Source organism: Drosophila miranda, chromosome 3 (genome assembly GCF_003369915.1).
Source record: "Drosophila miranda strain MSH22 chromosome 3, D.miranda_PacBio2.1, whole genome shotgun sequence".
Lineage (NCBI taxonomy): Eukaryota > Metazoa > Arthropoda > Insecta > Diptera > Drosophilidae > Drosophila > Drosophila miranda.
In genome coordinates, this window is record NC_046676.1 from 14946621 (window position 1) to 14972434 (window position 25814).

The window sequence follows — 25814 nt, forward strand, 5'->3', positions numbered from 1 at the left end:
AAGGTCGTCTCCCACCTACATACGTACACATAGATAGTTGTACATTTATGTATTACTCGTATGTTCAAATAATTGTGTGGGGGTACATTGCATATGCACATATGTATGTATGCAAGTCTTAAATTACATCTATAAAGTTGACTAGGTAACAAATTCCAGATGATATCAAAGTACCAAACGAATCAGTAGAGTAGTAAGTAGTAGATACAAATTAGATGCCGAGTCCTTGGACCGACTTGGGCCCAGAAAGCGATCAGATAGTTGGTAGGAATGCTGGCGACAGCGGCTAACCGCCACCGCCGCCGCCAGATAATTCGTCCTCGTATTGCTTGCGGAAACAGTCACCCACCGGGAAGAAGTCCCAGCTGCGCTGCTGGTACATATTCCACACGTACGTCTCCTGGCCGGTGTACTCGGTGTCCGGTTTGTTGATCAAATGCATCAGGAAGAACATGTAGTTGGCCAGGTTGTGTTCCTTCTGGACGTGGGTGTCGAAGCCATGCGGCACTATGTCGAAGAAGTCCTTTCCCATGCCACATATAAAGCAGTTGGACTCCATGTTGTCCTTGACCGACTCTAGCTGGTCACGGAGCTCGCCGAAGGCGTCAATGATCAGACCCTGGATGATGGCCAGCAGGATAATGATGACGAAGAAGAAGAAAGTGATGTCAAAGATGATGCGATACACCTCGTACTCGTCCCCGACAGGATCGCCAATCTCGTCTCCAATACCTCCGCCCGCTCGCACTCCCTTGTACAAATGGAAGACGAAGCAGGTCAGCATGTCGTGGCACTTCTTGTCCACCATCTCGTCCTCCTCCTGGATGTAGAATTTGCGGAAGAAGTTAAACGCTATTACCGTATAGATGTAGACGATAATGGTCAGCAGCATCACGGTCAGGACCAGCTGCTTGCCGTTGTGCGTGACCGACTGGAGGATCGTGCGCAGTGTCTTGAAGCCGACGGCCACATCCAGAAGATGGGCAGCGAAGAAGAAGTTGTTGAAGTTGCCCATAACCGAGAAGCTAAAGTACCACAGCGAGTAGAGAAAGGCGTTGTCCGTGAATGTGACGCCCGCCTTCCACACCTGGTAGCGCCAGTCAATGTTCATGATGTACTTAAAGATGCCCGTTTCCTCGCTCTCCTGCGCCGTGAATGCGCTCTTCTCCATGCCCAGCAGATTTGAGATGGAGTCGAATTCGTACGTCTCGCTGTACTTTTGTCGCACCTTCTTCTTGACGAACTTGTCCCAATAGTTGACCGGGAAGCTCTTGGCCGATATGACCAGCTTGTCCCAGTGCGACTTGAAGTCATCGTCCTCCGGCTGCTCGGCAATGAAGAGGCCATCGAACTCCAGTCGTCGGGCGATCTCCTTCTCACGCTTGAAAATAGCCAGCGGCACCTTCAGGTGGTAATAGGCGATCAGCATGGCCAGCGACACGAGCGAGTGGAGACACGCGGCAATGCGCAGTACGTGCGCCATATAAAAGAAGTCCTCGTTCACGTGCACAAGCTCTGGTATCTCATCCTCCATTTCCCCGTCCCCGGATCCGCCATCGCCAGAGCCTCCAAATCCAGATCCATTCATGTCCACACCTGCCCCCGAACCGGAGCCCAGAATCAGCTCCTCCTCGGCAGAGCCCTCGGATTCACTCTCGAATGAGGTGACCTTGTAGAAGAGCAGCATAAAGTTAATGCTGAAGGCAAGCACCAAGGCGACATATTTCAGATTGTAGAAATTCCTCGCCAGGAAGCTGACGGCCCTGTGCGTGTACTGCGAAAAGTCGATCTGGTGCACCGCGGGTGTTTCCTGTGGGGCTGCCGAAGACTTCTTGGCCTCGGCCTCAATGGATGCCATCGCCGCCTCTTGGGCCTTTTGCGCCTCCTGTCGCTCCTGAGCCGCCTTCTTGGCCGCATCTCCGCCTAGCAGATCTACAATGCTGATTGGCTCCTGGTAGGGCTCGCCCTCGGCCAGTTCCCCGGCAATGGCTGCACCATCCTCGGGGCTAGATTCGCCACCTTCCTCCACCGAGGAGTTGCCAGGGGATTCATGAACCACCACCTTGTACACGCCGTTGTCCTCTTTGTTTATGTCCAAGCCAAATGCCTGAACGGTCCCAGGCGGCTCTTCCAACGGTAGCGGCGGCAGTGCTCTGCCAAACGTCTCCTCCTCGACCACCGGCAGCTGATCCTCCTGCTCAGGGGCGGGTCCGCGCATCAGGTTCAGGAGTATGCCAAAAATGTAGCGCACCACGCAGAAGTGGGCATAGCCAGTGTAGTAGAACATGTAGAAGATCATCTTGAAGAAGCCGACAATCAGCTCTGGGATGGACTTGGTCTGCATGACGCCAATCTGGTGCTTGATGTTTGCCGGACTCAACATGTGGATGCCGAACTTGAGACCCTCCTTGACGGCGGTGATGGTTCGTCTGATGGGGTCCCGAGCGGCGCGCTCCTCCTCCTCCTCGCTCATGTACGAACTGTAGGCGGTGTCGCGCCTCACGTTGCCGCCGCCGTCGTCGGTGGCCATCAGGCCAGAGGCATGGGTCATCTCAAAGATGGCATCCTCGCAGAAGTTGACAAAGGCCTCGAGCTTCTCCTTGTCGCCGCCCTCGGTGACGATGGAATAGAAGAAGGCACGCTTCGATTCGCGAATCTGCGGCTTCTCCCACTGCTCGATGTTCGAGTCCTTGATCTCGAAGTAGACCCGCTCGATGCGCTTCGAGCTGCCCAAGATCTCGATGCGACCCAGGAACGGCTCGAAGTAGTTCAGCACCGAGCCGGCCGTCTCCAGGAAGCGCGCCAGGCGCGGCTCATTCGGCATATGCTCGCTTAGGTTGGTCAGCAGAACAGCCAGGTTGAAACCGATCTCCTTTGATGGTTCGTGGAAGCGTTCCACGAAGGCTCTGTAGTCGATCTTTCCCTCGTGATTGCGTTCGCAACAAGCCAAAAGGAAATCCATTTCTTCCCTGCAAAATTTCAATTGGGAAAGACATTAATTCGATAGTTAGTCAAGGATTCCCTCTCCTTACAGTGAGTAGTTCTTGGATTGCTCCATTTTCTCCCTAAAGTCCTTGGGCGTGACCCAGCCTTCGTTCTTTATGTCGATCTCATGGAAACTGGGCGATTCAATGAGGTCGGCCAGTTTAAGGAACATATCAAAGTACTTGAGGATCAGCTCCACATTCGATGCGGACTCCACCAGAGTGTCCACCATCTGTTTGCCAATAGTACCTGAAAGTGAAAGAAATATTATTTAAGAGTGGATCGACTTTGACTTGAGTCCCCTTTTGATGCGACAGTACCATTGACGACATTTCCTTCCAGCATAGACAGCATCATGGTGATCATATCCTTTTGCAAATTGAGCAGCTCCTTCAGCAGATCCACCTGACTGGAGTGCTTCGATAGCTTGTCCTGCATGTGGGAAAAGAGAAAGAGGAAGCCTCCGACTGCATCCCACAGACGAGAGTGGGCCAGAGCCTGCTGATTGAGGGTGCAGGGGCCCTGGATGACCTCGGTGAGGGTGTTAAACACCTGGCTGGCCACACCGATGGCCTTGAAGAAGTTTGCCTTGCCGGCGGGATCGATGATCTCCTTGCTGGAGTAGTGCCAGTAGAAGTCCATGATGGACTCCTGCAGCCGCAGCAGATAGTCCACAGTGCAGATGACCACGTTGACGGTTGTCGTGTTGCCGGCCTGTGTCCTCAGATAGTTCTGCCATTCTGCAAGGGGATAAAGGTTCGGGGTATGGCCTGGGGGTAAATGGTTGTGGACTCACCCAAATTGTGGCCCTCGCAGGTGAGCTGGATGAACCGGAAGAGTGCGCACGTGAACTCGGCATCGTGCATGTTCTTCTCGCCTGCCGCCCCCTCGGAACCTACACCAAGACCTGCACCCGCACTCGGAATATACTCTTTGTTTTTTTGTGTTTTGTACAACGATACACGATTCGGGGATATATCGGGATGGTTTGGTTTTGATTTTGGTTGTGGTTGTGGTTGGCATGCGAAACATGGTGGTGGGTGGGGGAATAGTTGGTTGAAAGGAAGTAGAGTAGACACAAATCAATATCGAAAACTAAGAAGAATATGTGGTGGCACCAGCGAGAGCGGCGATCCCAGCAGTAAAACAAAAGTCACAGAAAGAGCAGGCGAAAGAGGAGGAAGGATGGCAGGAGGCAGACCAGATGCTGTGGAACTTACCCTCTGCTTTGGTGTTGCGCTCAAAAGCGTCCAGATCGAGGACACTGCACGAGTTCATCAGGCCAGCAATCGACGTGAAAAAGCCCACATCCTTCTTCTCCTTCAGATGATTGAGCATGCCCATTTGGATGTCGATGTTGCCGCCGCGCAATATGGCGATGCCGAGATTGAGTGTCGTCATTACCATCTCCGAAGGTATACCTTTGGAGGCGGAAATGTGCAACAGCACCATTTCGGCAACGCCACGATTCGAGAGGCGGGCCTGATGGAAGAGCAGCTTCTGCTTTTCCATCTCTTGTTCCTATCGAATGATGGTTATCGAAGCAAAGAGATTAGCCCAAACAACAAAAGTTGTGGTGTTAGTAAGATCTCCCCATTCCCATTCCCATTCCCTTACCATTAATTCCCTCATTCGCCACTTGGTTAGACATGTCCCAAGGGGTTAGTTTTATTGTTAGTGAAAAGGATCGGTTAGTTAGTACTTACATGGATGCTGGTGCCCTCCCCCTCTTCGGCACCCTCACCGCCCTCCTCGTCGCCGCCCTCCTCCTCCTCCTCGCCACAGGACTTGGCCGTAATCTGGGCATACGACATATAGAGCAGATCCTCCTGCAGTGCGCCACTCCGTTCGGTCATGGCACCGCGACAGAATGTGGTCACCAATTGGGTGAGTGGATCGGGCTTGCTGTCGGTCTCCTCCTCATCCTTTTTGGACTTCTCCGAGTCCTCGAATGACTGCGTCAGATCCTCCACCATCACCTCCTGGCCGACATTCTCCTCGTTCAGCCATTGCTCGTGATAGGTGCGGGCAAAGATGTTGCAAGCGCGATGTCTGCCGAAATATAAAGCTCATTAGTTGGGTGGATCAATCAATCATGGATGGACCAAGCATGCATGCCTTTAATGAAATCAAATTAGTAAACGAACGACAAATAAATAAAGTAAACCAATAATGGAAGAACCGAAGAACGGAACAAGTGATCCTCTGCCTCTGCTCTTTGCAGATCTCTGGGAATGTAGGGAAAGGAAATTATGGAGATTGAAAAGAGAGAGAGAGAGAGATCAAAATAAATGAAACACTTATTTTGATGTGCGACTAGTCTACCACCTGCTCATGCGATATAGATGCTTGGCGCGTAAGCTTGAAATGACCGCCTGGCGACGCGCCACCGAAATCTTTGAACTCCAGCGTTTGGTTCTGTTCTTGGAGGCGGCTGCCTAAACGTGCAGAGTGGAGCGGAGGAGTGGTTGGAGCGAGCGTTTGGTTTGATTTTTTTTTTTGACAAGCATTTGGTCAAGCATTTTTCATAAAAATATACAATAATACAAATGGATTTTAGAGAAGAGCAGCGCGTACACATTAGTCAAGTTGTTATTGTTGTTGTTAGTGGTGTAAAAACAGTACGAAACAAAAAGCTGATTGAGGATGATAGACGAATGGATGATGGTAGGCAGCGTAGGGCTTTGGACAGATCCAACTCAAGGCTCTGGTTAGTACTATTACAATATATAGAGACATATAGCAACAGTCTCGCGAGTCGATCATTCAAGGAGTTAATCAATCGGCAATCGGCCATTTATCGCCTGGGCATTAACCTGGGTAGAGAGTGTAGCGATGTCTGACGGAAACATGCGATTACGGCACGCTTCCTTTGGATCGACACAACGCTCCTGTACACATTCTTGCTCTGCTGTTGCGGATGGTCGATCTGTAAATGTCGATTCGTACACGGATACGGTCATCATTTGGGTTAAATGAGAGAGAGAGATTGATTTTGTAGTTGATGTTGCGAAAGGAAAATAAAAATAGAATGATTAAAAGTTTGTCGTTGAGAGAGAGAGAGAGGGATTTCAAGAGACCAAGAATGAGATATACTGGAGAGCCTAATGGACCTGCACTTACCATATGAAGGCCAAACAGAACCTTGGCCATGGCCACTATGCGATCCACTGTCTCCTGGGTCTTGTCTTTGCCCTTCTCGTTTGAGTTGACGTTCGCCTTCTCCAGTGCCTGCTCGTCCACGGTCTCCTCGCTCTTGCCCAGCTTCGAGTAGAGATAGTGCTGCCAGGACATCTCGTCGGAGGGATCCAGCTTGTCGGGCAGCGTCAGCTGGTTGCGCGCAAACTCGATCACATCGTACTCGGTCATCTTCTTCAGGTACCGATCCTTGCAGTGCTGCACCAGCTCCTGCTCCCGTCCAGCAAACAGATTGAGGCCGACGGGCAGCAGGCGCTTCAAACACGCCACCATCAGACTCGCCTGCACCTCCTTGTCCTTGTCGCGCTTCTTGTCCCTGTTCTTCTTCTTCTTCTTCACCTTGCCACCGACGGCGGGAGCGCCCTCCGATATGGCGGAGCGACGCGTGGCCGTGGGCATGATCAGGGCCATGTTGTCGATCTCATTCGCAGAGATAAAGTTCTGCTCCTCTTTGAGGAAGTACTGGCTCTTGGACCAGATGTTGAAGATCTCGGCCACATGGTTGTAGAGCTCCTCGGCCTCGGGGATGTTGTCCTTCAGCCAGTGGTTACGCTGCAGATCCACGTACTTGATGAGCAACGGATAGAACGAGTAAATGTCGCGCACGAGCAGATTCCAGTCCTCCTGCAGTTGCGTCTCCACCTGGGAGGTGTCGTCGGTGGCCGACTTGATGAAGCCCCGCATGCTATCCTCCTTGTGGAGCATGTTCTCGGTGCGCTTCTTCACGCGCTCCGCCAGAGGCAGGAACGGATCCTTCAGTAGCTCCTCGGACGTGTTGATGATTATCTGCTGCGTGTAGGCCGCAATGCGGGTCATCCAGGGGGCATTGTCGTTGCCAATGTTCTTCTTGATCATCTTGAGCACATTGCGCAGCAAGGGGTTCATGTGATCTGCCGTGACCATGGTCACATGATTGCCACTGGTGGGACTCACATTGTCCGGGCCCTGGGACCACCAGAAGGGGAGGTAGGCACACAGCAGCGGCAGGATGACGTCGATAATGTGTGGTGCATCGTTGTACGTCTTGTCCGACTCCACGAACTGGTCCACCTCGCTGAGAATGGTCTCCAGATTGGGCATGCACTGCTCCATCTTCACCATGATGTCCTGCGCCTCTAGCGAGTGGTCCGCGATGCGGTTTAGCAGCGAGTACTGGTTGTGCTTGTTCAGGTGAGGCTCCAGATAGGCCACAGGGAAGCAGGAGCTGTAAGCGCCCAGGCACGAGCCCAGGGCCGGACGATGCCGCTCGATCTCTGTCTTCAGATACTTCCGGTCGTGCGTGAGCGTCCCGTCCGTGCCCAGATGGTAGAGTGCGGCCAGTATCTTGTATGAGGCCACCTGGATCTCGTCGAGCAGCAGATCGCTGCCGTAATCGCAGGCCGCCAGGTGATCGAACATCGCCGTCAGCACGGGCAGCACCACCTGATTGACATAGCCCAGCGACGTGGAGGTCTTCAGGTGCGTGCCTCTCAGGTGGCTGTACTTTCCGTCCTGCAGATTGAGGATGGTGTTGCCCAGATCGTCGGACGTCTGGTTGAAGAACGTCAGCATGGAGGTGCGTATGAATTCGGGGCAGTTCTTGGTCAGCGTCCTGGCATCGATGCCCTTGACCAGCACCTGGAGGCAGCGCACAGTGATGCGCACATCCGGCCCGAAGGCGCTCAGGCGGTTACGCAGAAGGGCCGCCAGTTTACAGAATATGGAGGCAACCATTTCCTTCTCCTTGAGCGAGGCTGCTCCAATGTTGTTCGTGGCCGTGGCAATGGCAATGAAGTAGTTGCGGTGCGTCGAAAAGTACTTCTCCATCAGTGGCAGGACCACCTTCGAGAAGAACTTGATGTCGCGCGTGGCCGTCTTGAAGGAGGTGCGACGACTAAAGGTGGTCGATGGCTTAAGCAGCTTCATGTTAATGGTGGCCCTATCCAGATAGGCGATGAGCTTCTCCAGCAGCGAGTATGAGAATCTCAGCTCAACGGCTGCCTGTGTGGCTCCACCCTCCTCCACAGCGCCGCCCTTGGATGGTCTACAACGAGGTTAGGGATTGTGGCTGGTATTATAGTAAACCGGAATGGATCTCCTGCTGATGGGGACTCACTTGTGCAGCTTGTATCCCTGGTACTGCATGTACTTGAGGAACTCCTGCGATCGTTCGCGATCCTTCTTTTTCTCCTTGTCCGTGAGCAGATCGTACGGCACCAGCTGTGGATGGATGACGCCTCCGCAGCCATTGAGCTCCTCGTTCTTCTTCTTGGCCCAAATGTCGTGGGAGTTCTCCGCCAGACGTTCGGCCATATTCTGCATCTCCCTGCTGAGCGTTAGGTTGCTCATATCCACCGGATGGGGATTGTAGTTGAAGGGACTGCCCTCGTTCTGAAAATCGTGCTATCGTTGTTAACGGAGTGGTCAGCAGAGGGAGCGGGGTTGAAGTTTCAGATTCGAAATAAATGATGAAATGTTGGAAATATGGAAAAGGCGTTAGAAAGATTGGTGTTGGATTGGAGCCAGATGGGGGAATGGATTAGTCGGGTAAACGCTGGAAAACTGCTACATACAATCTGAGGCTTCGATTGGCGACGCGTCGATCCACGATGATTGAGGGGGACATCCACCTCCGAGTGTTCCACGGTCCAGCCAATGGCCAATAGACCCTTCAGGCACTCACGCACTGGATCACGGTAACGCTCCCGTTCCTGCGAAAGCATATTATTTCATTATTCAATATTTCTACACAGTACAAAACGGATTTTAAATAAATCTGTGAAAGTATTACATGATTATATAAATATATATTAGAGATTAGATTATTAGATGATTATAGATCGGATCTATTTATATATATTAGATGAGTTTTTAGATGATTAATAGAATCGATCAGTGGATCGACAGATTAGATGATGATGGATAATCAATAGATTTGATTTGATGCGTTTCCCACACGTACATATTCGGTGAGCATGTTGTAGGGCTTGAGGCGGGGATGCTTGCGATCGTTCTCGGAGCGGATTTCGCCATAGGTCCAGCTACCCTCCAGGCGGCGACTGGCCCAGGCGTCGTGATAGTGCTCGCTGAACTTCTGTACCAGAGAGTTCAGATCGTTGTCCAAATGGACGCTGTTCGTGTCGATGGGATGGGGCACGTATTGCGGCTGGTCCGGGGCACCCATCTGGCGGCCGTAGTAGTCCTCGTCCGTGTTCTTGGATAGACTGTAGTCGGGCGGTAGGGCGCAGCCGATGGCGATGAGGCAGGGCAGTGCTTTACCGAACAGTTCCGGGTCATAGTCCATGTTGCTGAGCGAGTCAAAAATGTTGGAGAACAGGAGCATGGTCAGGCGCTTCTCCTCGTCCGACGACGCCCCGTACGAACCCTGGCCTTGAGTCGACCCATAGTACTTGGCGCAGCGATCGAAGTGAAGGGTGAGCAGCTGTAAAGGCAGAGAGAAGCCGTATAAGCATATGGGATATCTCTATTTACCGAACCAAATCCTGAACCTACCCTCAGTGCCACAGTGGTGTACTCGGACAGCTTGGACACATCCACAGTCAACTTGCGCAGCAGCTTGAGCAGCATGGCAGGTTGCATTTGGGATGTGAGGGCCACCAGAAAGTCGGAGACGGCCTCCCGCTGCCCCTTGGTTAGCATACGGTTCTTCGATAGCCGGTAGACCGTGTGCAGAGTGGCATCCAAGAGGCTGGCGTAGTTCTCGGCCTCGTTGTAGAACTTGGAGTGCTTGATGAGGAGGGGTAGGATGGAGTTGCCGATGTAGCGATTCATGGCCAGGGCCATGTCGCTCTCGGAGCCGTCGCTCTTATCGAGAATGGTGGCCGTGCGCAGATCGGGCAGGAAGGCGTCCTCCAGCAGGCGATAGAACAGATCCTGTGTCTCGATGCCGTATACGCGCTCCAGGAAGAGCACAATGCTCTGCTTGTTGTTGGGCAGTAGGCCGGAGGGCATGTCCGTTTTGGCCTTCTCCTCGCCGGGCCCCATCTGGGTGAGAGTGAACTTAAGGCTGAGCACACCCTGCAGGTCCTCCAGCGGCACCAGAGATCTCAAAATAGCTCTAGCTCTCAGCGACTCGTTCTTGCCCTGCTCGATGACAGAGGCGTCAGGGGCACAGCGGCCCAGCAGGTCGACGAGCGTACAATAGAAATTGAGTATGGCGGCACCCGTGTCGATGTAGTCCTCGTCCTCGTCGCTTTCGGGCAGCGGATGCGTAAAATTCAGACCGGCTATGGTGGTGCCCTCGGCCTCGTCCTGCATTTTACAACGATCCGAGATGCGCTCCGACATGCGATTGGCCTCAACGATGGCCCGGAAAAGACCTTCCCCTTCTCCTCTTAGAGCCGGTCCCAAGCACTCTGGACGACGGATAAGAAGACGAATGACAAGGTTTGCATTCTCCTCGACACTCTCGCCATTGACCCACACGCAATAGCGCAGAAAGTCCAGGTAACGCTCGCCCTCAACGGGATCCCAGCCGAGATCGGGATACCCCTTCTCGATCAGTTCCGAATTGCTCTGCAGGCCGCACCTGGACAGATACACGGCGATCTTCTCCAGGTAGTGTTCCCTAAGCGCCAGAGCTAATTCTGTGTTCTCCATCAGACTCGAATATGCCACGTCCAGGGGTGTGGAGCCTCGCAGGCTCGGCCGTGCCAGCAGAATGTTGGCGTTGTCCAGCAGGAAGTCAAAATGATCGAACATGGCCTTCTGGTTCTGGCGGCCGGTGCGGCAGAAGTAGCACAGGAAGCGACAGCAGGCCACGACCATCTCGTGGGACGTGTCCTTTTCCTTCGAGGGCACACCCTCGCCTCCCTCGGGCTGGGCGGGTGCGTCGCTCTGTGCCTGGGCCCGACGTCCCAGCGTGTTCATCATCACGGCCATGACGTTCTCGTGTACGCGCAAGATGCGTATCAGATCGGGGTGCTGGAAGAAGGTAGCGTTGTTCACCAGCTTCCAGAGACGTTTGCGCATCAGTTCCTCCTCTTCCTGGCTCATTTGGACGGGCAGCAGGGCGCGTATCTGGCTAAGGCCCACCCACATTTCGGCCACATCCTCGCGCGCTCGATTGTTGATCACATATGTCTTCTCCAGCGCCCGCACCAACTCACCAACGGTGTCGTATTGGCGCAGCAGGAGGCTGAACATTTCACGAACCAACTTGGGGTTCTCGATAGGCGACTCCTCTGCCCAGCTGACGATTTGCTTGATGAGAACCTTGCGGAACACCTCCTCGGGTGTCTTCTTTTCCGGCTCCTCTACCTCCTTGGGCCCCTCCTCCAGCTCCTTGACCGTATTGATGAAGTTATAGATCTTCGTGATGGGCCCTGTTTTGATCTCCTCGATCGCTGTACCGCTCTCGGTACCGTCGGGCTCCTGCAGCGCATTGAGCGACACCTTCTGCATGAGGCTGTCGTGAAAGTCGCCCAGTCGGCCGCGCAACTCAAGGCCACAGGTGCAGTTGTCCTGGTCATCGGACTCGAGGTTCTTGAAGCACAGTATCTGATTCATTTGCTCGCGCGGCGGACACCGGAACTCCTTGGTCTTTTTGGCCGCCACAGCACTGGGAAGATCCGATTGTTTGATCTCGATATAACGACGCAACTGATCGGTTTGCAGATCGCCCACAAAGTCGTGCGAGAATGCAATGATGCTCTCCACCCGATGCCGCAGCTGGGTATCGTACAGATGATGCAGCAGATAGCACATCTGCAGCTTGGCACCCTCTGCCATCTTCATGGTCAGCAGTCCCTTGCGGTGTTCGTCTTTGCCCTCTGAAAGGGATCATATCGGATCAGATCATATCATAAATGATCAAGTCGAAACTAATAGACGTTCCGGGACGTTGTCTTACCTTTCTCGAATTTAGCATCCCATGTCTCGGGATCGACCATTACCAACAGCTTCTGTACATCTTCGTCGGTGAGGACACCGACCAAGAGCAAGCGATCTGTGAGCTTAATGAGGGGTCTACAATCATCAGAAGCAATCGTTTCATGAGGCAGTTCTTTTCTGGAGCTATGGCAGCTTCTATGGGGGATATACTTACAGGAACAGGTTCTCGTTGGTCCAACCGATCGGATCACGATTGTGCACCTGATTGATTTCCACGGCGTCTTTGAGGGCCTCCATCACGAACTGCCTGACTACTTCTAGGGGGAACTTCGGGGAGTACAATTGGTCGATGTCGGGGATCGGTTCGCTGGAAACACTTGGCATACTAGATGTTGCAATCACAGGGGGTCTGGACGGATCGGATCAGATGCACGGATTTTGTTGTTGTTGTTGTTGTTGGTTTTGTAGTGATTGTAGTGGTTCGTTGGTGCAGAGTGTGTTGGATGCAGGAGCAGGATATTTTGTTGATTGAAAGAAGAATGTTTGATGCAAAGTAGAATGAGGCATGAAAAAAATCTAATGCAATGCAAGGTATATTCTATGGGCAGGGAGCAACTACGGGTAAGAACTCACGTGATTTCCGTCATACGCAGCTGGGGACGCACCGACTCTGTGACCAAGGATCGCAGCGAGTGCTGCATCTCTTCATCGGCATAAAGCTCCTTCAGTTCGGTACCCAAGGGCGTAATATACTCATTCTTGCACACCTCCATCGTAGTGGCATGCGACTCCAAATGCAGGGCGATCAGCAGATCGTAGAAGCCCTGCCGCAGCGGACCGCTCATGTACTCCGACCGGATGGCATAGAGTAGCTGCTTCTGGTCCACGTGCTGGCAGAGGGCATGCGCTGCACGGTAGTTGGACTGATAGCACAACGCCGCATACAGGGTGAGGGTGTGCGCATGGAAGGAGAGCAGCTTGTCCATCTCGATCAGCTCCAGTATGTCGATGCAGCGATCCTCCTCGGGTATGTGCAGAGCCAGCATGGATACAGGGTCCTCGCACAGCATCGACCAGCCGCGGATATCGGACAACTTCAGGGCGTGCACCTGCAGCGAAGTGTTGGGCACTCGGGCCCACTGATGCGGACGCAGGCACTGCACCTTGAGGCGCGGCGGCGACTGGGGATTGATGTGCTTGTCGCTGGTCGGCAGCACAGCTGCCGACAGTGGCAGGGTGGTGGGTGTGCGACCCAGCTCGATCTGTAGGATCTCCTTACTGGTGGCCTCCACAAAAATGGCCGGAAAGAGCTTGGTGTCCGGCTCCATCATCCAGCGGTGCGAGGTCTCCTTGCCCTCGCACGTGAACCGAATAATGCCCGTGGCCGTGTCCACGAAGCAACCCACGAACATGCCCTGGGAGGCACCCTTGCCGGAGGCGTCTTGGGTCACCTCGTTGAACAGTTCATCGGCTCGCACCACATAGCAGCTCTGGCGATCGATTCGCTCGATGGGCACCTCGTAATCGTCCTCGATGTAGACGGATCCCCGGCGCACCTTGTTCTTGTTGAACTCCCGGCTGTGCAGATGATACTGAGTCGTCACCCAGCCAACGTACACGTGCGTGGGGTCCTGGCCGGGGAATATGCGTACGCCGTAAAAGTATTCGTTGATCAGTTTGAGGCAATCGGCGTCGAACATCTCGTTGCCCGACGACTCCACCGGCGGTTGTCCCAGATTCGAGGAGCTCAACTGCTTGGGTCCCTGCTGGGCCTGTTGCTGGACCGGACTGGATGGGATCTCCGCCTAAAATGCAATTCCTTCAGATTGTCTTCATCCTTACATTCCATTCTCGATACTCACATTGTTCAGCCGCAGGGTTGGGGCGCGGGTTGTCATTTGCTGGTTGACCACATTCCGGCCATGGGCCACCGTGTTGCGACGCTCCAGCGAAGTATCCAACGTTCTGGAGCCCATTTTCTCGCGACTCTGATCGCGCGACTTCTTGGAGAAGAACTTGAAAGGACTGCGGCCGCGCTTCTTCTTGTCGTCGATCTCCTCGCCCAATCCGTTCATATCCAGCACCGATGTCGATCGCTGCATTTCGTCTAGGGCGGCGGACATGTCGCTCTCGAAGGTTATGTTGCGGGTGAGGCTTCCCTTGCGCGGCGTCCGGGGTGGACGCATCATGTGCTCTGCCTCGGCCTCCGCGTGATCGTCAAAGTTCCCCCGCGTCAGCCCCTTGATGTCGTTCATGTTGAAACCGCCTGTGAGCATGTGGTCCATGTGGGCGGCAGTTTGGGCGTTTTGCACCTGGGCAGCCGCCGCCTGGGCCTCGCGCATCAAACGATACTGACGGATCTTAATCTCCTCCCACCGGCGCGCCTTCTCCTGCTCGCTGATGAATTCCCCCATGCAGGTGACGGGCAGGGAGAGGCGCAAAAACTCCCAGTTGGCCTTCTCCATGGTCTCGAACGTGTTGTGGGAGATCTTCAGGTGCGGTGGGGTGTCTGCCCCCCCAGGAATACGCGTCACATCGATGCGGCAGTCGGGCATCTCCTCGGTGTTCTCGAAAATGGGCTGGTCCTTCGTATACCAATGGGTCACTGGCCGCCGCATGTTACTGTTTAAATGTATGGAATGCGTAAATGTAGAGCTACACGGGTGCAGGGTTCGATTTTACTCACACACAGAATGGCTCATAGCCCTCTTGAAGACCGCACGTCGTGAAGAACTTCAGGGAGTCCACGTCCTGGCCATAGATGAGGCGTGCCTTCTGGCCCACGCCCAGTGTGCAGGCGGGCACAAAGCCCACCCCCTCGGCGGTGACCTCGGCAAAGGTTGTCTCCCCACCCAGGGCATCCATGAGGAGCTCTCCGTTCAGCGAAAAGCCTGCACAGCACACAGATTGATTTTAATTAATGGATGGATGCAGGGGGATAGCAATCTAGCAATCTTCTAAGCCAAGAAGCAGGCAGCGTTCTATTTCGAATTCCAAGGGGGAATGGAATCCATCAAGCAATTAAAATTCCTCTAGCATATTCGTGCGGATTAATTTGCATTTGCATTTGGATTTAGGTTTGGACTTGCCTTGCAGTATTCAAATGTTATGTACGTCTGGACTGATGCGTTTAGCTTGGGTTAACTTTTGTTTTGGGTTAAAGCTAGTAGTAGTACAGTATATAAAATCACAAGCAGGCTATACTATATGATAAATGTACGAGTGAGTATTACGGTGTTAGCTCTCATGCTAAATACATATTGTACACTTAATTTTTGATTAGTAATTACAGGCAGTTTAATTGAGAGAGAGAGAGACGAGTGAGTAAAAAGCTTTAGATGGGCTGATGTGTCGTCACCTTCTCCTCAGGCCTTCGGCCACTCAGGCCCTTTCCTCTCACGCTTTGCGTTTCTGGTGTTCAAAGGTAACAACATTCTTTTCATATGTATGTACTGAACGTTAGAGCTTGGGTTTGGTTTTCTGGGATCAAAAATATGTACTATAAAAAAGCGCTGCCTATAAAAGGTAATGAACTAATGCATTGGGGGCAGAGCTCCAGCAAATAACCAAAAACACTTTCAGGATGTTAGAAAAAAACCATTCTTTAACGGAAAAAATGGGAAGACATTTTCGATTCGGTTTTTTGACCAGTTGGTCCGTTGTGGTCCGGCACGGGACGCCGCTCTACTTATATGTATACGCGATACTGAATCAGTGTATATTTGATCTTATGACTTATTTTATGTTAACTATTCACTCCATCTATCCTCTTTCTGCCTATTGGCCTACTTCCCTTCGCTACGGGGCGCACACTGCACAAGGAAGAGTGTGTAAGAGAGAAAGAGTAAGCGCGTGGATGGATATAGCGATCTGGATCCGATCTGATCCAGATTCTGCAAGATTCTGTAGATATGTTTACCCTATCTTTGAAATTGTGGATGCCACCGATTTTCGCACTTTGTGGGGGAAATATAATAGTAAAAGTTTGATATCACAGGAGTCTAGATACAGAATTTGGTTGCTCCAGCCTCTATAGTATCTGAGAACTAGGCGCTCATGAAGCCGGACATGCGGACGGATAAACAGACACAGCCATATCAAAGGGGGCGTTTCGGACTTATGGGGTCGGAAACACATCCTCACAAAACTATATATTCTATGAGTAGCGGGTATAAAAATGTCTTGGAGGGTATTTGCGAGCTCTGATTGGTGTGTGGGGGGCACCTGTTCTGGAATGATTTCAATGTTGATCTAATGGAGCTAATTGCAGGGGTTTTGCTAGGGGCATAGGGGGGATAGTCTATTGATTGTCCTTCCACATCGCTGGCAACGTGCTGGGGCCGACAGCACTCGGCTCGTTCTGTTTCTTGTTCTGGTTGCACGTTCTGTTTCACGTTTAGTAGATATCAAAAGCACGGAATAGTACATAATACATTCTTTAGAAAGTGGGAATCGGGTGTGGGAGGTTTCTTTCACATTACAAAAGTACAGAGAGAGGGAAAGAGAGAGAGCCTTAGTGGTTCGGTTCTTACTAATTGTGTGATCGGCTAGGTCGAGAAAGACCCCAACTATGTCACCGGGTCCGCACTGTTTACCAAAGGATTCACTGTTGCCACCATAGACTTTCTCTTCCTAAAAAGGTTTCGGAATCAATTTCAGAATAGAATCTTCATAGGTGATTGTTTTCCCTGTTTGAATGTTGGGTTTTAGTTAATGATCAAATGTGAGAGTGTCGCTAAATGAACAAAATTAAGAAGAGAACGTAAGAGTCTTCGATTAAGTAAGAAAATAGAGTTAAACAAAATGCGAAAAAATAAATCAACGTTGGATATGCGCACGCGCACACGTTGGCAGTGCTTCTATGGGTCCTTACTGATGGTTTGCTCCTTGACATCGATAAAACAACCAATGACATCGCCAGCCTCATACCGCACCCCGAAGTGCTCAATGGATCCGGCGTGCATTTTAGTCACCTATAATCATGTGGGGGTTTCAGAGGAGGGTTTTGAATCGATCATTGCATTAATGCCCGCATCCCGCATTAACCCGCACTAGTATTAAGGCAGCAGATCCCTGCATACTGCCCTAAAAACAAGCTTACATCGATGCCGTCCCGATCCTGATCCCCCCCACTAGGGGAGGGGCCATACTCACATTGTGTCCATCGAAGGCCCAGCTGGTGTCCTCGCTGCCCAGCATGGCACCCGGATAGCAGTCGGCCCGCGCCCATCCCACGCGCATAGGTCCCGCGGTGAGGACCTCAAACTCGAAATACCACTTGCCAGAAGTCACGGCATAGTTGCGCTCCACGCGGTACGTCCGGAAGGCGGAAAACTTCAGGCGCTGGGCCTCGGCCAGCAGGGCTTCGGTGCCCTCGCCTGTGGGCGGATCCAACACATAGCCGTAGACGAGCAGAGTGCGCACCGTCTCCGAGGCGGTGTCCCGATTGGCCTTCTTGATGGCCTCGTCCACCTTGCCGTACGGCACCAGATGGGGGCTGCGATGGTTGTCCGAGTCCTCGTTGAGGCCATATGTCCAGCCCTGCTGGATGCGCTCCCTGGCCCAAAGGTTGTGCGTATTCTCGGCCAGCTGATCGACGAGCTCTTCCAGCTTAGGCGTGAGGGTGACGGCACTGAGGTCCAGCGGTGCTGGCTTGTAGCCATTGCCCTGCATGAAGATCTCGTTGGGCAGACGCACCGGACGAATGCGGGCAGGTGGCTTGTCCATGGTTATGTAGTAGCCCAACGAAATGATTGTCCTGCGGGGGGGAAATAAAGCAAACTGTTAGCGAAGGTCGACCATCTCTGTAGTGATTTCTTCCTCACTTGAGAGTTTGAACAGCCAATTGATTGTCGTAACGCTTCTCAGCTGCCGGCAGCTTCTCGAACTGCGTAAGGCACGGGTGAATGCGATGGTAGTCGTCGCGATGTTCGCCCCACGACCACCCCGCCTCGATCTTGTTGAGGGCCCACATTTCGTGAATGTTCTCCGCCAGTTTCTCTTTGATTTGGTCCACAGAGCTGGGTAGGGTCACGCCCGAGGTGTCCACGGGCTTGGGCACAAACGCCGTGTCGTCCTCGATGAGCCAAGGACCGGCCAAGACGTTCTTGTTGAGATTTCCAAAGTAGAAGCACGGATCCAGGCTGAGGATCTGGTGCGGCATCAGACACTGCACCAGCGCTGAGAAGCCCATGGGTGGAGCATACTTCAGGCGGCCATGATCGCCGCCAAACAGGAAGCGACAGCTCAGCTTCGAGGAGCAGCTCATCACCGGAAAGAACATGCCGTCCAGATTGAAGTCCCGGAAGCAGCCGCGCACCTTGACTCCATTGAAAGTGAACGTGATGACGGGCACCGACAGATCTATGGCCACGCCAATGACATCGCCCTTTCGGATGTACGGCTCCTCGGTTATGGCATCCACCACCAAAGACTTGCGCCCGCCGGTCCACAAGTAGGCGCCATCGAAGCCAAACGAGTACAGATCATCGCCCACTCCGTTGCCGCCCCACTTCTTGCCACCGCCCGGATACGGCACATAGCCTGAGGTGTTGGCCCACCCAATCCGCAGATGGGGCATCATATGGGTCGTTTGCTCAATGTGGTCCATGGTGATCTCAAAGTACCACTTCTGGTACATGGACGACCCGTCCACGCGTCCGACAAAGATGTTCGGCCGAATGCTGGCCACATGGTCCACCAGGAGCGTCTGCAGCAGCAGGTTCTTGCCTGGCAGCAGGAAGTCGCAGATGTTGTTCTGGGAGGAGCGCACGGCCACGCCATTGCCGACGCACAGGGAGCACAGGACATCCAGGACCTTGGGGTCACGTCCATGCTTCTCCAGCAGGGAGATAATCACCTTGATGTGCTCATCCCGCATCATATTCAGCGCCTCGGGCGAATCAATGAGCACACAGTGCAGCACATCCAGCATTCCAGAGCCCTCGCTGGAGGCCTGGGAGCCCAGACGCGAGAACAACCAGTTCAGGCGGTTGCTATTCGCGAACTGAGCGCAATTCGTGTGATTGCCCTTGATGATGGCGGCCAGCAGTTGATAGAGGTACGTGGAGATGAGGTCCCAGCTTTGGCCGGTCTCGTCGCCAGCGAGAAAGCTGGCCAGGAAGCCCTGCGACGTGATGATATTGATCTTGTCAATGGCCTCCAGTATAAGATTGAGAACGCCCTCCTCTTGGAACAGATCCTGACGATTGCGCAAGGCACGGAAGCGATTCTGCTTCTCCTCGTGTTCTAGGGATAATCGGAGAGATTAGGGGAGCCATCAGCTAAAAAACGGTTCAACATACCCATATCGTCCTCTGGTTGGGAGAAATAATTGATCAAATCCTCCAGGCACATGACCATCTCGTTGAGGTTCACCTTCTGGAAGAATACCGAGTGCCTGCGATTCGATTGCAGCGTCTCCAATGCCCTAAGCAAATGATTAAACAGGAAATTATATTGACTTCAAGAGCATTCTCTGATATTCTTGGGATATTTACGTAATAAACTGAGTGAATAGACTGCTGCACTTGCGGATGACACGCGCCGTTTTCGACTCCTCCTCTTGTGAGCGCGAAAAGTCCAGGCAATCGTCCATTTTGCCCTCCTCGTGGAGAATGGCCTGCTTCTCCTCGACTTTGCCGACGCCCTTCTTCTTCGTCTCGTAGCTCTTGTAGCTGAGCCACAGGCTCGTCTCGCAGTGCTGGACAATGACGGTGGTGTCACCGTACTTGATGATCGGCGACCCGATCACCTCCAGATCCTTGTCCTCGAGCACCTTCTTCTCGTCGTCCTTTTCCTGCCTGAGGCAGAAAGTCGTCGTGGCAATCGAAGCCTCCTCTTTCTTCACTAGAATCAGTTCGTTGCTATCGTTGACGCCCAAGTAGCGTCCAGTGGTGATGTGGCGGATGCGCATGGGATGGTACCAGTTGATAAAGCCGCCCGTCCACTTGGTACGCGCCAGTTCTAGGCGCCACAGCGAACGGGCCTGGGCCATGACCACGCCGCCCTCGTAAACGACAATGCTGGAGGACAAGGGGTTTTATTAAAGTCTGGTAGTCTACGCATATCTTGTGATTAGATCCTTACTTTTGACCCGCTTCACGACCCCAAGTGCTTGGTATGGTCAGGCACTCGTCGCCGCCGTGAAAGAAACGCAACACGTCGCCGCCAAAGACATAGCCAACGTACTTCATGCGAGAGATGCCAGTGCCGTAGGGCTGGACGGACCAGTGGGTGACATGGAAGCTGGCATTCACAATCGACTGCTCGTTCTCCTTAGTCGTGTGCAGGTACCGCTCCGTGGCTACGGACACCAGGATCAGATCATCACCGACGCGCACCTTCTCACCCTCGGAGCGCTGTTTGCTCGCCGGATGCACTGTCCACCAGCAGGCCTCGCCTTGGCTGTGCTCCTGCAGACCCACATCGAAGGATAGCTTATCGTTGGACGACGAGGTCGACAGACAGGCCAAGTACTGGAAGTATTCAACGGTTATTATGGGTATGCTTTAACCAGGAATGTCATCGAGCTGGCGGCACTTACCATATCACTGTTGTGATGTCGGAGCAAAATGGCATTGCCGTAGAGCAATGTCCTATGTCCCGATCCGGTACCTTTGCCCTATCGAATATCGGAAATGATTGATTAATGACTGAAGATCCTCTTGTATATGGGTACAGCTTGAGGGTTTGGCCGAAAATACAATACAATCTGCAATTTCTACAGCATAACAGTGAGCAAGGGGTAAGGGGCATTCCAAAGGCGTTTACTCGTGGGTTAGACTGGGTATTAAGGATGTGATTGCGTTGTGGGGTTACGGGGTTAGCGAAACACGTGGTAGTACAAGCAGAGAAATGATGCCATCTTTCTCGGGTAGTACTCTTCAACATGATATATTTCTTATCGTACCACATTTGCAATAGCACTAGCGACATTCGTCGAATGATACGAATGTTGCGCTTTACGGACACGTTTAACCATTCACTACGAACGCTTCGGGGTGGTACAGTTGTGAATTGTATTGCTAAAGGAAATGTGCTACTACATGATCTACATATTCTTGTTTCTTATAGAGAGTGAAAGAGACAGACAGAGCGCTTAATGATTATTCTCGTAAAGAGAAGCAGTAACAGCGAGCGATAATAGCACTATAGACATTACACGGACAAAAGTGACACAGATAGAAAGTCAAACAGAAAGAGAGTCAGAGATAGAAAGAAAAAGAAGCGCGAAAGAAGAAGGAGAATTTAACGGTATACTTACAACTTGACTATCCTGTTTTTGTGGGGTTTTTTTTAGAACAAATTTTGAAAAACAACGAAAAATTGATAGGTTACAAATGTGTAGAAGAATAGGTAGAATAGGGAACAGAGAGAGAGAGAGAGGGAGAGCATGCAATAGGATATTTCCGTAATACACCAAAGTATTATATTATAATGTGTGGGGGGGTGGAACAGGTAGGAGAACAAGCGACATGAATCTCTGAGCACAACATAAAATAAGTTCGGATAAAGTAAAAATTTGGAGGTTTATTGTGGAAGAGTCCCTAATGAAATATCTGTATACACCGCGTACAAATGGATGGATGTTTACTTACAGTCTCGGATCCCGCCGCCGTCACCAGCTCCTGCAGGGCACGCACCGACAGGGCCTGTTCGATGACGAACACACACTGGGATAGATCCGGCGGCACATTCTTATCGGCAATGTTCTCGAGGAAACAATGCCGGTTACCAAATCCCTCGGCGGCCAAGCAGACACGTTCTCCCGTCGCTGTGCACGAGAGTGTGACCATGTCCTCCTGTAATTGTATTTAGATGTGAGTAGAATCTCGGAAAGGGAAGGGGATAGTGAAGAATGGAGAATGGGAGGCTGGAGGCTGGTGGCTGGTGGCTGGTGGCTGGCGGTTGCTAGGTAACAATTAAGTCGTTAAGAGGCCTAAAGTTCTGATGCAATTTTAATGAGACTTTGGCAGTAATTCCAACCGGCAAGCAACCACAACACCAATTGGTATTTTCCCCCTCACACACACATACACGTGAGCCCTTTGGGGACAAGTTCCAATGCCAGATCAAGCAAAGGCAATGCACACGCAAATTGAGGGAATTGTTACAGGGCACTGAATGTGCAAATGAATGGACAGGGCAGGGAGCGACAGGACTCCCGGACTCCCGGACTACGGACTCCGGACATGGACACGGATGTTCCCTGAACCACGGACCCCCTTGGATGTGATTTGCGTTGCTCTTGGGTTATGTGATGTGTGGATGTGATGTTGTGTGTAGTAGTCGAAGTTAAATGAACGGTAATGGATTTCGAATCGAGCAATTTGCATAATTTAAATCCGAACGAAGTGCCTGCCGAGCGAGTCCCTGACACAGCAGCTTCCACTACTATCCTGTGTCCCCTGTCCTCCATGATCAGGATGATAAAACTGTTTAAAATTTAAACTTTACCACATCCACACACGCCCACAATGCCCACAATGCCCACAGCGAAGGACTTGGCCCCAAAAACTGCAGCTCATTGACGAAATTTGCATTTGACTTCATTCCGATTCCGAGAAATGTTTTTGCAACCTTGCACTTTTCCGGTCAATGGTTTTGTGGAACCGCAAATTTTCTCCAACAACAAGAAGGCGGACACAAACACATCTTAGGGACACCATTCCCCCGGCATCCATATTTATTGAATTACTGCTGGGGGTCTGGGATTCAGGGACTGATATACGGAAATGTGTGTCTGCGGATACTTTCATCTCAACAACTTTTGCCCTTAAACATATTTATTTATTGCGGCAAGGTGTCGTCGCTTCTGCTGACCCTTACAGAAGGGGGGTGGGCAGCTCGGCTACTACGACAGGACAGGGGGAGCAGGAACAGGAAGTATCACTATTTACTTATACCCCATAATGACTGTCATTTGGAGCACCAGCTGTGGGCATTGATATATAGGAGCATTTGTCAGCAGAAGATGTGTTCATCGCCAGGCTCCGACCTCCGGCTCCTCCCGACATCTGGGGAGAAATCTATGTAAAGTGGAGAATGAGCTTCAACGAAAGCTACATCCGAAATTGAGGCCCCCTTTTGGTGACTGTGATTGAATTTGTGACTCGAGTTTTGTATTTATTGCGTGCCATAAACAAAAGTTAGGGGCGCCCATAAATATGCATTACAGATACACTGAGGGCCGGAACATCTTTTATGGATTGGCCCATCGGTCGGCACTCCTTCCTCCCTTACTCCCTTCCACCGATGACGCCGCCGCTTTGTCGTATATTTTATGATACCAATTGTGAAAAATCCCCATGGATTTTATTGAGTGGACGTAATTGATTTTAGATGATCTCCCTTAAGGCCAGATTGTCTGTCAGTGGCAGTGTCCGCATAACCTCCGGATGCCCAATCGCCCCCCAGCCCCGTTACTTACCGTTCTCAGGAATGAGACATCATCCTGCTCGGAGCCACCTTCCGCTTCAGCCATTTCGTTTGGTTAACGCCAACGACTGCAGCGCCTCCAGGCAAACAAGTTCAACCCAGCAGCGTAGTGTATTTAATTTGGTTGGGAATTTCCCTTTCAGCCACTCGTATCGCTTTTCTTTTCCTTGAAGAAAAGTAAAATTGAGTTTGTTTTGTTTTGTTAGTTACTCTCTCGTTGCATTATTTAAACACTCTCGTCATGACGCCGCCGAAGAATTCGTTGTGTGGATTTTTGCATGGGATGTCAGAATTTGAGTGAAACGTGCGAGCACATTTTTATGTTTTTCATAGTTTGTTACTTTCTCCCGCTTCGTTTTTGCACTCACACATACACACCCACACATACGCACACACGCAATGCACAGAGCTCTCTTTTTCGTTTGTTTTCTCACTCGCTCCCACAACCACTAGTCGGCTCTTCGACACTTTGTTTTGGTTTCGCTCCACGAACAGCTGATGTGCTCGCTCTGCTCTCTTTGCATTTTTTCGCCGCATTTTTTCCTCGTGTCTCACTTTTACCGTTATGTGTGTGTGTGTCACGATTTCAGAAAGACGAACATATGTAAATATGTATGAATTTAGGGTAAGATATGCCATTGTAGCACTTGAGACTTTACTTTATTGCCGATCGTGCTATTTTGTCTAATTTCTTCGACTAAACGATATTCAAAGCTCAGTGTATCGATAGACTCAGCCAAATAAGGAATAGTTGGTGATCCGAAACCTAAAAAGTGTTTCTAAATACACAATATGCTGATAAAGTGTTTCTAAGTAAACAATATGCTGATAAATATGTACAATTGATTTGTTTTTTAAGCTACTAGTACTACAACAATAATTCTGTAATAATCAAAAGCTCCACTCTTATCGATAGTGCCTTCACAGCAGCTGGTGCGATCAGGTGATAAAAAGAAAAAGGCGCGCACTCAGACAAGAAAGTCCGCGAAATTAAACATGTACAGTGTATATTAGCTGCGGCTAATCGAAATCCATTCCATCTAGTGTTTTTTCTTTTTGGGTAAGTGCCAAAGTTACTTTGTCGGAATGGCGTGGTCGACATGGCTAATCTTTAGATATATTTGGTTCAGGTGCTTGTTATTTGTGCAACATGTTGCCGTTTGACAGCTGTTCACAGATCGAATTCCCGACTGACATGACAATGGGGCTTGGGAGTATATCATAAATAATTGCTTGATTGTGCGTGGGCTGTTTTATCCTTGGGCCAAGGACTTTCTTTCACTCGTTTTACTGGCGACATAGTGTCTGCAAGACGAAACGCGACGACACGACATACGCGTCGGGACGCCCCCACTGCGTGGCCATTGGTAATCCAAGGGTCCGGATGACAGCGCAGTGAACGCGGAGCCCCAAAACAGCTGCCGCCATTTTGCCAGACCGGCGGCTCCCACACCCACGTCCCAACCCGGCGCGCCACTTGGGATTTCGTTATAGTAGAGGCGGTTTTTTTTTGTTTTTCAGAAAAGATTCTTTAGTTTTCTTGTAGAATTTAAGTTTTCCCAACGAATTGTTCGCGTTCAGCGGTGTCGTGTGTTTATTTTTGGTTTCACCGCCGCACGAACACCGCCCGAAGGCGCACAGAGCCGACGAGGAGCGCACACATGTCCAAAAATATCACACGCAAAGGCCTGGGCAGCGCACAAAACTAGAACACTTTTCAGAATTTTCCTCAAATTTTCATATTTTTACTTATTCGATACGGAAAAATGATAATTGCAAAGCTTATGCAATTGGAATCAATCGAACGTCCGCACTGGAGACCGGCTCTGGCATGCGGCAAACGGATGCGCAGGGGCCTGGCGAAAGGAAAGCATGGATTTTCCACGTTTTTCCCCCAGTTTCACAGCACCACACAGAACGCACATATAGATTCTATACTCGATGCTGGGGGCCCAGTACGGGGACAGCAGAACCACGGCGAACTTACTTTTCGTGTCGATATTACTCTCTAGACTGACGACGAGCCCCAAACGACGGCGACTACGAGTGCAGAATGCTGAAGACGAACGAACGAACGGACTGCGGCACGCAACACGGAGCCAGCCTCCGCAGTCGGGAGGCAGAGCGAAACAGTGGGCTGAGTATGTGAATTTCAATTAATCATAAATGGGATGCTGTAATTTCCATGTGAAATTTGTGGAGAATGGCATATGAAAATACGTGTATTATTTTAAAAACCCTACTATCTATAGACAAAAAGCGTATATGCCCTGCTCTGTCCTAGATCGATTGATAACGGGCACTTCTATGTTTTGCCCCACTGTGCGAGAGATTCGCCCGAAGCACTCTCTCGCCGGCTT

General features: G+C 51.4%; 1 protein-coding gene across 12 annotated transcripts; it reads right to left on the bottom strand.

Moving 5' to 3' along the window:
• Positions 1 to 192: 192 nt before the first annotated feature.
• LOC108159724 (ryanodine receptor) lies at positions 193 to 25520 on the bottom strand. 12 transcript variants are annotated; one of them, XM_017293256.2, is made up of 28 exons: positions 25442 to 25520; positions 23447 to 23620; positions 21615 to 21818; positions 21281 to 21292; positions 20561 to 20638; positions 20104 to 20492; positions 19515 to 20039; positions 19320 to 19444; positions 17841 to 19263; positions 17170 to 17773; positions 16889 to 16988; positions 14702 to 14906; positions 13878 to 14637; positions 12649 to 13820; positions 12230 to 12382; positions 12035 to 12150; positions 9676 to 11954; positions 9125 to 9604; positions 8736 to 8873; positions 8279 to 8553; positions 6109 to 8206; positions 5802 to 5914; positions 4692 to 5037; positions 4206 to 4506; positions 3782 to 3892; positions 3306 to 3725; positions 3033 to 3234; positions 193 to 2969 (listed from the first exon to the last, which is right to left on the bottom strand). In XM_017293256.2, exons 2-28 carry the CDS (start codon positions 23498 to 23500, stop codon positions 287 to 289), a joined length of 15366 nt encoding a protein of 5121 aa, XP_017148745.1. In that variant the 5' UTR covers positions 23501 to 23620; positions 25442 to 25520; the 3' UTR covers positions 193 to 286. The 12 variants fall into 12 exon arrangements, with proteins under 12 accessions (XP_017148745.1, XP_017148735.1, XP_033246584.1 ...); XM_033390693.1 differs by lacking the exons at positions 16889 to 16988; positions 21281 to 21292 and adding an exon at positions 16548 to 16647 and having other exon boundaries at positions 287 to 2969; XM_017293253.1 differs by lacking the exons at positions 5802 to 5914; positions 21281 to 21292; positions 25442 to 25520 and adding exons at positions 4603 to 4623; positions 5314 to 5423 and having other exon boundaries at positions 287 to 2969; positions 23447 to 23500.
• Positions 25521 to 25814: the final 294 nt, after the last annotated feature.